General features: G+C 29.0%; 1 protein-coding gene and 1 long non-coding RNA gene across 3 annotated transcripts in view; one reads left to right on the top strand and one right to left on the bottom strand.

Moving 5' to 3' along the window:
- LOC107446479 (homeobox protein unc-42-like) overlaps nucleotides 1-2,422 on the bottom strand; it is an 83,119-nt gene extending 80,697 nt beyond the window's left edge. The window contains exon 1 of one of the 2 annotated variants that reach the window (XM_071185179.2): nucleotides 2,147-2,422. In XM_071185179.2, coding sequence (XP_071041280.1) covers nucleotides 2,147-2,267 — 121 coding nt within the window. In that variant the 5' untranslated portion in view covers nucleotides 2,268-2,422. Of the gene's footprint in view, nucleotides 1-1,304; nucleotides 1,867-2,146 lie in introns of those variants that run through there. The other variant, XM_043054190.3, reaches the window with a different exon arrangement.
- The window catches only part of LOC139426401 (uncharacterized), a 69,589-nt gene continuing 59,767 nt past the window's right edge, over nucleotides 2,343-12,164 (top strand). The window contains exon 1 of the long non-coding RNA XR_011637673.2: nucleotides 2,343-3,269. This is a non-coding gene — a long non-coding RNA (uncharacterized LOC139426401). The remainder of the gene's footprint in view (nucleotides 3,270-12,164) is intronic.

The following is a 12,164-nucleotide window of genomic DNA, read 5'->3' as shown; positions in this document are numbered from 1 at the left end:
TATTGCCCAAAAGCAGTCAAAATGACTGGATTGTAAAAGAATAACTAATGAGTAAAGAAATTTGTTTAAAATTAATTTTTAATATTTTTTATAATGTTTACAATTATATAGCAAGTTATTAGTAAATATTAACAATAAAAAAATTTATATGTTGTACAAAATTCTAAGAAATTGTGATATTATATACATCATTGTTTTTTTAATTGAAATTAAAAGCAGTCAAAATGATTTCCTTAGGCAATCTAGTGTTAAATGGAACATATTGAATAAGCTATCAAAAAGATTACCAAATAGACTATATTGAATAGGCTATCAATAGGATTATCACATAGACTATAATGAATAGGCAATCAATCAGATTACCAAATAGACTATATTCAATAAGCTATCAATAAGATTATCATACACACTATAATGAATCGGTTATCATCCCGATTATCAAATGTTTTTTATAAAATATTATATAAAAAAGGTTATTTTAAGAGATACTCAGGGGATTCTGTTTTTCTATCAAGAGAAGTAAACATTTAAAATTTAACAAACTGTTAGTATATAAAAGTTAAACAAATTTAAAGATTCATAATGTAAAATATTTCATCTTTAATATTATATTATATTCAATTCAAATGAAAATAGATCCACTTGAAATATATTAAGAACAAAAAAATTAACTTAGAATCACATTTTTAAAGAGTTTAAATATAATAAATTTTTATTTATGTAAGCAATTTAACAATTATTTTGCTGATACATTAATAAATATGTAGGTAAATTATAAAATGGTTCATTTATAATTATGCTAATAATGTGACAAATCATACTATGATACGTTCATAGTTAAATGAATTGTTCGATACATTATGATACGTTTGGGTCTAAATCAATAAATATATATGTTATAATATGTTTCATTCATGATTATATCTATAATTTAGAAAATTACATTAAAATACATATATGATTATGTTAATAATTTGACAAATTATGCTATATGTTTTTAATTAAATAAACAGTTTGATTCATTCAAGCATAATACAAGTACAATTGAATTCAGACTAATAATTTAAAAAGTAATGTAATATTATAGAAAATAAAAGCATTTAATTGTCAAATTTATTTAGGAAAAGTTTTAAATATTTTGTTAGAATTCCAAATATTTCAGCAATTATTAAATGATTGAAATGCTCAAAGATTATGTTAGGTTAAAAAGTTTCAACATGATAAAATAAAAACAAATAACCACAAATAAACACATTGGTTTAGTTCACAATATATTATAATCTTAACGTAAAATTCTAACTCACCTGGTTTGTAATGAGATAAAGTATTTTCAGAAAACCAAAGTCCTTAAAAGTAGAGAGTAAAAATAATTTTCAGTGAGCCACAACTCCATAGTAATAAAATAATTTAGCCCCAAACCACTTTCGAAAAATTAAATGTTAAGTAATATAGATAATTTATGTTAAATATTCTTCAGTATAGTAAACGTGCATCTATTGTAAGCGAACAATACACTTGAAAAATCTTCAAACGATTTCCAGAAAAACATTATATGAAAGAGTTATTTTTAGATCGTCTGCTAAAAACAATTATCTTGTTTAGTAAGAATTAAAAGAAAATTAATGAAGTGGAGGTAAACCACTTGCCTTAATTAAGTGTATTGAAGTCTATCCTTGTCAATGCGACCACTAATGTGATTAAGAGAAAGAAGAAAAAAAAACTGAAAAAAGACCGAGGAAAAAATTTCTAAAAAAAATCTAAATAAGTTAGTCGGAATTAAAAAAAGAAGCCAAAAGATTCGAAGGTCAAGTATAGTAAGAAGTTATCAAGACTGGGGCAGTTGTCTTTGACGGGAAGAATTGAAGTGAAGAGATGGAAAAGGCGCGTAAAGGCAAGCACAAAAAGTGCCACCTCCAATCATTCCAATGGATTAGGCGAACAAATGGGCGACATGGGCCTTAATAGAATTTTCGAATTTAATAAACCTCCTCTTCCTTCTATATTAGAAACTGAAAATGAAGATTTTGGGTACTCGATTCAATTACCGTCGCCGCGTGCATTATAATTCGGCTTGATTTATTGAATTTATTACGGGCAGAGAGAGTGAGAGGTGAGGTAGGGTTGGAGTGAAAAGGAGAGGACTTACCGGAATGGTCCGGTAGCGCCCTCGCCGCTGCGCCCTCGAGGCCGTAAAGGGCCGCAAAGTCATCGCACTTCCTCTTGTCCGTCCGGTCTTCACCGGTCAGTAGTCTTTGGTCATCGGCCATCTTGCCTATGCCTCTTCTATATGGGGCTTGATGGGAGAGACACGATTCACAACACAGTTGAAACTGACGGCCTAACCAAAAGTGACTAATGAAGTTACCGCTACGAATACGGCCTTATAAGGATCACCTGTCTAGTACGGATCCTCCAATACCCTCCGCATGCCCGGGTCGTCTTTCGGGGGGACGCCCCCCTCTCTCGCCATTGGCTGGATCGGGATGGTGACGGGGTGTGGTCGGTCTCGCTGATGCGGAATATCGTCTCTAGCTCCTCCCACATTCATCTAAAGATGAGAGGAGAATTGATGCAATAACTCACTTTCCTAAGAAAAGAGATCCAAGAAGATTCGGTCATTTCTCCTAAAACCAGGTCATTGAGATGGGAAGGGGATAATTGCGTAGATATAAACAAACTTTGGAGATTCTCCTTTAAGAAGAAGGGAGGGGAAAAAAAAATCTCTCCAATAAAATAAAACGCAAGAGGAGAGAATGACATGCCAAAAAGAGTGGAGGGAGACATGAGGGGATGGGGGGTGGAGCGCAAAAAAGTGATAAGTAAATAAAGGATGATGGTCCCCGTAATGCGCACTACTCAGGGCAAACAAAAGAAGACGTTTTCCCCAGCTAAAATGATTATAACGTAAATTTAGCGTCTAAATTACGTTCGCGGATTGCGAAATTCAATCAGCAAGGCGAGGCGGGCGTATTGGGAAGGTAGGCTTGCGGACGGGGCGGACGAAACAGAACATTTGAAGGGACTGAGCCCGACGGACACCTTGGAAAAGAGACCTCCTTACCACTATCTAGGGACGACCACTGAAAAATACTTTTTTTTTCCTTCCTTTCTTCTGATCGCTTTCGGGGAGATCCTGAATTCTTTTTCTCCTGTTTCAAATTTCTGAATCGTGCGTCTTGCTGTCACTCATGAGGAATTCCCTCTGTGAACGACCAACTGTCTGGAGTTGAAAGACGTCCAGTCACCTCTGGTAAATCCGGAAGAGATAGGTGAGTAAGAACAAGGTGAACTTAACTTTTTTTTTCTTGGAATGGCAGTGGTTCCCTAACTGTGTATTCTGATAGGTGGTAGTTGGGTCACAATTATGTTGGGCTTTAGCAAAGTTTTCTTAATTGTATTTATATCATGGCAAAAGTTGAAGCTAAGTGGCTGCTTACGAAAAAAAAATCGTTAAAAGAAAATGATGGTAACAAATTTATTTAACGATATCGTAACAGAATTTATTTCCTAGTACGTCTTAATTCTCAGATGGTAACAGAGTTGCTTCATTATTTGCATTTCTTTAAGAGACGAAGGGCATCAATGTCCTCCGGAATGGAAAAGCATAGAAACAAAATTGCGTCTGGAACTGAGACTTGATTGTTTGAAACCTTTTATTGTGGTAGATAAAAGAAGAAAATATCTCTTTAATTATTACACTACCTTCACACTGTAATTTAGGATTCGTTAATCTCATCGTATATGATCGTATATGTTGAGAGCCTAGATATACCAAGACGGAAAAGGGCAAAAACTACTACGGCAGGCATTTCATTCTAGCATATTTTTTTCTCTCCAGAAACATTAAATTTCTCTAACCTACGAGTTTTTTTTTTCAATTATGGAATACATACAAAACTGCTTCTATCCGTGGAAAAAGCAGATTTTGTTAAATAGTTTGAAGAAGAAAATAAATTTACTCCTCTTGAAAATAAGTTAAAACTGAAATGGTTTTACTACCAGCTTTGCTAGTTACCAGCTTTACTTTTTAAAAGTTGGTCTTATCCGTCTCGCTTTCACGCATATATGATGCAGTAACTCATTTTATGCATGATCTCATATTGCATCTCAGGGATGTCACAGGTGATTATATAATGGTTAAAAGTTGTACAGAGATGCTAACTTGCTCCTGACAGCAAATATATATTTTAAAGTGGTAGATTATCAATTGTAATTCTTGGTTTAATAAATTCAATTTAGTAGATTTTCATCCACCACTATTTCTAAATAATTTGAAGGCTTATATAATTCACCACTATAGAGTACTAGAGTTATACCTTTTAAAAAGCGAGCAAAAATAGTCAAATATTTGCTAAATTTACTCTGTAATTATTTGCCGTTTTCTAAATTATATTGTCGTGTCCAAATATTGTTGGACAAACAACGCGTTGGTGACAGCGATCACAGAGTGTAAAATTAAGAAAAGACATGTACTTAAGCTCTTTGCTGTTCAAAAAATAATGGTTGTTAAAAGGTGATGAACGCTTAGAAGCAAATAGTTTTATATTTTTAATGATTTGTAATATTTTTAGAATAAGCGTTGCTAGTTTGGCAGAACTGCAATGGAAAGCGTTAATTTTACTGTCATTAGATTAACCTTGTGTATCTATACATATGTTCGGGCAAATCCGTGGCTAAAATTATGTGGAAAACAGGCAATTCATGTTTCTTTCTCTTTCCTATTTTAAATATTTTTTTTTCTCAAATAAATATTTATTTTCTAAAATTATTTATTGTCAACTTCTTTAAGTTATCCAGTATAATATTACCTTGCGCACATCCATTTTCGGGTCCATCCTCGGTAACTAACAAATCAAACGCACTTCAGTAATACAGCAAGATACAAAACTCCCCTAGTTACGCTCTTAGCTCAATTTACGCTTTTGTTTTCATTTCTTTGCAATCTGGCAATCTCGTTATGAAAATATTTTAAATCATTCTGGAAAGATTTCCCGTTCATGTAAGTTCATTTGAATTCGCTGCTCGCTTTATAGATTTCATTTCATGTTTTATTCCGTTTTTTTCTTTATATTTTCTTTTCTTTTTTTACGTGATATTTTTACTTATTGTGTTCTATTTTATTTGTTGTAATTTTTTTGTAAAATTTTTTGAGTGCTTCTCACGCTTCTGTATTGATATATTTTGCTTTGGCTATATTGATGCAATATTGGAAAGCACTCTTTTTTGAGGATATAATCGTGTGAGCTGATGAAAAGATTATATCTTTTATTTTCCGGATTTGTTAAAAAAAATTTTTTTTTAATTTATTGTCCTTTTTTCCGGTTTTTTGTTATTTTTATTATTATTTTTCTCTTTTTTTTCCCCTTGTTTTCTTTACAAAATTTAGTTATTAGTTTCAATTTAATTTAGTTGTATTTTGACACTTAAGCTTCAATACGACCTTGATATATAGATAACTTTACATGTATAACTTTAATATTTTTTAGCAGAAAAAATATTTTTTTTATAAAGTCTAATTTGATTTTTATATCATTAGGCATTCAATCGATCAAACCAAACATATCAATCCATCGATCGAAAAAAATCGATGTTAATTAACAGCTTAGAGGTAGAAGCACTGATTGAAATGGTTAAGTACACATCTTACAACTGATATAAAATAATTGAATTACATTTGAATGAAAAAAAAATTGTTTTAAATAATATGTTGTTCCATTGAATGCCAAAACTTTTGCAGTCTGTCAAGTTACTTTTGACATAAAGATGAAAACTGATAGCATATTTTTTGTTTAGTTTAGACGCAAAAAGACAATTGTGCTAGCAAAGATATGTTAAGAACGTAATAAGTATAATTATATGTTTATTTGATATCATGAATTTTTGAAATATTTTTTAAAATTAAAGTGACAGACTCATTAAAAATTATGAACAAAGTTTAAGCCCTTATCCTCCGTTACTCATATCATAAAGGTAATTTTGCATCATTATTTTACGTTGTACAAATGTTGTAATGGTGAGAATGTAAATTTCTTAATCAATTAATAATTGATAATTAATAAATTACGGGAAAAATACAAATAAATTAAACATTTTACGTTTGATAACTAACCCTTTGCTCTCTGATGTCACCTCTAAAGCGCCATCAAAAGTCGAAAATTAATGTTTTTATATCCTAATAATTAGTAACCACATTTTTTAAAAGAAAATCGAAAAATTATATTAAGCAGGTAAAGTACTCGGAATTCAGAGTTAACCCTTTGGGGACGGGTGATTCAGAAAAGCATTCGTACAAAATCAGAATCAAGTCGTAATTAAATAAAAAACGGTAACTTAAATGTAGTCGTTGCTAATTTGACAGACTTACTTTGCTTTTACTTGAATTATTCTTAGTTTAATCATATATATAATCAATGTTAATTCAAAGTATAACTAAATAGTTTTATTTTGAACAAAGGATTGGTGAATTAAATAAATCAAACAATTATTACTCCGCCCACAAATAAACTGCTAAAGAAATACTTTGATTACCAGTTTTATATTTTTAACCTGATTGATACGGTTTTATGCTGTCACGTATTTGTGACAGTCGGCCCCAAAGGGTTAAATAACCTCATATGTAATACTTTAGCATTTAACATACAATATTATCCTGCAAAACTTAGTCAGAATTTTTCCATAGAAAAATGTGTGAGATAAACTTTAATCATTTAATATATTTGTAACCACCACTACATATTATTTTGAAAGAAAACATATGTGCATAAGAATTGTGATCTACAGTCATGGGTGAAAGCCCTTATATAGCAAGACGGAAAAGAGAAAAACGTGGTACGTAAAACATTTCATTCCAGCATTTTTTTGGAAAAAAATGAAATATCTGTAACTATCAAGATTTCTTTTATAATTCTGGCATATATATAAAACTGCTTCTTTTCCAAGATAAAGTAGATATTGTTGAAAAATTTAAAAAAAAGAATAAGTAAACTCCTCCCCAAAACTAGCTATAACTGAAATGGTTTTACTACCAGCCATTCCTCTTTTCCGTCTCGCTTTCAACCCTGCCTACAGTATTTATAAATCAAGAGGTATGCAAAAAATTGCATTACCGGCAATTTAATATATAACTAAAGAGCATCTTCAGGGGTATTTGTGAATCAAAAAATATCATCTAAAGTGGTTATATCAATATGTGCATGTTTAATGTAACTGAATTGTTTCTGTTTTAACTTTAATTTTTACATAATTAATCAAATTTAGTTTTCATTATGCTTGCGTGATATTTTTTTTTCAATTTAGATAGTGGCAAAATAAAATAAGGCAAAGTATTATTAGCCCCGTCTTCTAATAAATCTTTAATGAAATAGTTCTTACTTTTCTTCTATTGTAGCCATTGTTGCCTGATTGTAGCCATTCTTAAATTATGCAATTAAGCTCTTTCTGCAATTAAACAAATCTGCAATTAAGCTCTACAGTTAAGTTTATATAAGACCAATAAGGAAAGCGTAAAAAAATATCGCGTTCATTTTTAAAAAAAAATTTATTTATTTATTTTATGATCCTTAGAATAGGTATTAGCAAGTTCCCACAGCGTTTAAACTAAAGAAAAAGAAAAAGTGACTTTTAACCCTTTCAAAGGAAGTGGTTAAAAGTCACTTGGTTAAAAGTCATAAGTAGGGCAGTTTTTTTTCCTGCTATAATATAATTTTTTTATAATAATATTAACTACTAAAGCTGAATTAGTTTTTATCTCTTATACAATGCGACTTTTAATCAGTCAATTTTTTTAATTCGAAAAATGTAAAGAAGAACTTCAATACTTATTCACTTGATGAAGTATTTCATTCATTCACTTCAGGAAGTACTTCATTCACTCGCGTACGATGACTACAATTCTCTTAGCGTTTCTCGACTAAATTTTTTCATTAAAAATTTCTGTCCCGCTAAGGATTATAATGTGTAATAAGCACATACATTCACAACAAAAAATGCTTATTGTTAAAAACGGTGAATAAAACAAGAATCTACATTTTCTACCAGGAAAACCTTGTTTATTTAAATTGCTACTGAAGGATTAAGTGTGCTGCATTTAAATTTGTAATACAGTTTAAATAATTCAACTAAGTTTACAAAACATTTTGATTGTTAAATAACATAAATTTCATTCGTCAATTATTTGTTACACGTCAACACTAACCCACACTACCTTAGAAATAACATTCTTTGTTTTTGTTTTTTATTTCCAGTACTGGAGTTACATAATTTCTTGCACGTAAATTTCCAATAAATTTTAGCAAATTATGTAAAATGCTTTTTCAGATTCAACTCTAACTTTTCACATCTCATAATGGATATTAAATATTTTTTATTGATTTTTGCGCTTTAATATAATATTATATTGCGTTATTTATTATAATGGTGTGTTCAGGTTTCGTCTGATATTTTAAACTTTGACTTAAAAATAAATTAAATTTCCATTTAAAATTTAAAATAATTCTTACGTACCCTGGCCAGCGTCCTCAAGAAACTAAAAAACGGGTAGTAAAATTTTGACGCTGATACTTGAAAATTAAATGCTTTATCTTTATAAATTAATATTCTTAGAGTAGGGAACCGACTCAGATATTATTTTATTTAAATAAGTAATAGCATGTATTTTTTTTTAAATAGGTAAAGAGGTGAGCTTTCGAATCTTTTTTTAGAAATCTTGTAACTAGCTTTTCATTTTTTTGAGAACCCTGGTCACTTTACTTTTACGTAAAAAAAAGTATAAACACCTAGTAATTAGATTAAAGTATTAATTTTTCTTCCCTTTTGAAAAAAAAAAAATCTTGGGAACATTAATTATTTTTATGGCTTTTAATTTATAAATTAATGATAATTTTATGTTTTATTTGAAATTATAATATTCTAGTAAATAATTCAAAAATAATAAATTAATAATTAGAATTTAAATTTAGCTTAAAAAAATAATAATTAAATATGCAAGAAATGGGCATTTTTTTTACTTCGTCAGTACATTATTTTAAATAGAAAGAATTAATAATGCATGTTTTTAGAAATATTAAACAATTTATATTTTTCCGTAAAATATATTTTGACTTTTTCCAGTTGCATAATGTATTTATTTCATAAATAAAGTTTTTAAATAGTAAAAAAATTCGCTTTTACACTGTTTATTTGTTTTGTTTTTATATTGGAAAAAAAGGAACTTGATTTAAAAATTGTTTGAAAAATAACGATTATTTAGTGTATTATAATCTTAATTACCCTTTGGTTTTCGACTTTTTTGCTTCACTCTTTAAACTATTCTAATTCCGTGAAGTATCTTCTTATGTGGATCGGAAATTGTACCTTTTCTCTGCGTGGGCTGCTAAAAAATAAATAAATAAATAAAACTATTAAAAACAGTATAATGTCGAGAAACTTCTTCAAGATGAGAAAGTTCAGTTTAAAAGGCAGCACGCTTCGGGACTGGGCTCATGCGCACCAAAAAAATTAATAAATGTTCATAATTTTCGTATCAACAAGCTTTGGATCTATATATATTTACTTAGTGAAAATGCAATATTCTGGTAGCTACAAACAAAATAGCAAAGTTGCCAACAGTTCCGGATTCGACAAAATACATTAAAAAGCGAAGGAGAACTGCAAACTAAAATCTGCAAATTTTCGAAAAATTTTGTCAATTTTTTAAAAGGTCATAACTGCAGTCGTGTCATTTGGCTGGAGTGCCTGAGGTGACCCTTTATCCCTTCATCATGAGGTGAGGATAGTTGAGGTAGTATGCCATCTGGCCCTTGTAGACTAGAAATAAAAATAAGAATTATTATGCGGGCACATTACAAAAGTGAATATCATCAGAGATGATGCTGATTGTACATATATAAAAATAAATATGAATAGATGAATAGTAATAAATAAAAATACATAAGTATAATTCCCCTAATAATAAGTATAATGAAGTTCGTCAGTATAACAAAAACATGTCTCACCTATACATCCCTTCTCATAATGCTTATTCATCATTCCAAAGCTTAGTCTAGTTAATAATGCCATTCAAATCAAGTTGATTTTTGTCAACGCTTTAAATATATTTAGATTCTCTTTTATAGTACTTTCGTATCGAATATCGCCATATAAAATATCACTATATACGTTCCATTGCGATAAAACTCAAATGGTCAGTGTTGCATCACATATAAAAAAGTGTGCAAGTGGCCTCAGGGAAGCGTTTTCTATGAGATTCTCATAGTTAAAGATAGAAGCATTACAGTCCAACGCCTTGTAGTATAGGTTCATTTGTAATAGTAGTGATTAAAGTGGTCTATCTTTAGGCCCAAGTGGGTCAAATCTACAATCGAGTGGTTTATTATATATGCTTTTGAATTATTTAAAAGTAGTGGTGAGTAAAAATCCTATAAATCGAAATTACTAAAGCATTATTTATACATTAAAAGATTACCATTCGAAAATATTTATCTTTTGTCCGGAGCAAGTTGGCATCTCAGAAATAATAATATAAAATTTATATTAGTGTTACAACCATTCTTTAATTTTTTTCAGGGGCATATGAACTCAACAGCAGTTAGCGTTATTTTCCCATCATTGCTAAGTAATTATATAACCGTTCCGTTTACCTTTCGCAATCACATTTAATATTAATGAAAACAGCATCTTTATTAAAAAAATAAATAGTTAAATAAATAAAAAGAATCAGTAGCACATTTGTTAATAAACCAACCATCTTTACATAACTTATAAATAATTTCAAAACTGTTTATATATTTTAAAAGTATTAAAATAATTTGGTCGATGTTTTGTAAATGTCTTGCTTTATTCAATATAAATTCTGACAATGAAATTATTTAGTTACCAATTTTTTCATTTTCGTGAAAAAAAAAAGTTTAACTTTGCATTTTGATATCTTCATATTTAGAACTAAATGGCTGCCACTGAAAAATTTTCAAATTTAGTTTCCACTTAACACATTACTAATGTCTTTTTTTCCCATTAAGTTCCTTCGTTTAAATTTTGTTATTATTATTATTATTTTTTGTATTTACGAATAATTGAAAGCGTCTATTTTTTTCGAATTCCTTTCCAATTCAAAATTTTTTTCATACAAGAGTGAACCTGTACAGACCTGCCATGTGCGCTTGAAACGGCAAAAAAGTGGTGACTGCTCGTGAGTTGGAAAATAGTAAAAATCCATTAAAATTTTCAGCTTTCATAGCATATTATTTTATCAGTTTACTAATGCATGTAGATGCAAGTAATATTTTCGCTTTAAATAAATATATTTACTTTCCAACGTAAGTCACGGTAGCACTTACAATTTAATGATTAAATAGAGTAAATAAAATAAAATAAATTTCTGCCATTTACTACTATATTATTACGCGGCCGTGGCAACCCAGACCTCATACTCAAATAAGTACTCTGGATGATTTTTTTTAAATGTGTACGTCCTTAGATTAATAGCGGTAGTCACTGGTATAACGAATTTTTAACAGTAGACAAATCATATAGCCCCTTATCTCCACTCTTAACTTTAAAAAAAAAAGAAGTGAAGGAAAGTGCTTCCAAAACTCTAAAAAGTGGTAATTAACAATAAACAATAATTAGTAAAAACTGAACAAATTTAAAGTGTCAGTTTATCATTAAAAAAGAATGTTTGGAAGTTTTTTGATCTAAAATTATATTTTTCCAAATGTTAATATATATTGATAATCGTATTGAATAGTTTAATTGAGGAATATTAATGAAATAAAATTCAACCAATTTTTTTTTCTGTTTACCTCATAATACTGAAATGCTTCAAAATTTTATTACACCTCTGACCCTTACACTGTAATGAAACTTGATACCTGAGCTTTCACTGTAGCTGTACTAAATCAAATCTGGAATTGTTTTTGGTAATTTTATGAAAATAGTTAAACAAATACATTCTATTTTATATATATATATATATATATATATATATATATATATATATATATATATATATATATATATATATATATATATATATATATATATATATATATATATATATATATATATATATATATATATATATATATATATATATATATATATATATATATATATATAATGAAAAGTGTCGTAACTCATCAACAGCCAACAACAATAATACATACCTT

Source organism: Parasteatoda tepidariorum, chromosome 5 (genome assembly GCF_982258835.1).
Source record: "Parasteatoda tepidariorum strain Cologne lab strain chromosome 5, Ptep-v5.0, whole genome shotgun sequence".
NCBI lineage: Eukaryota > Metazoa > Arthropoda > Arachnida > Araneae > Theridiidae > Parasteatoda > Parasteatoda tepidariorum.
Note: the sequence above shows the minus strand (reverse complement) of the source record. Positions and strands in the feature narration are given on the sequence as shown.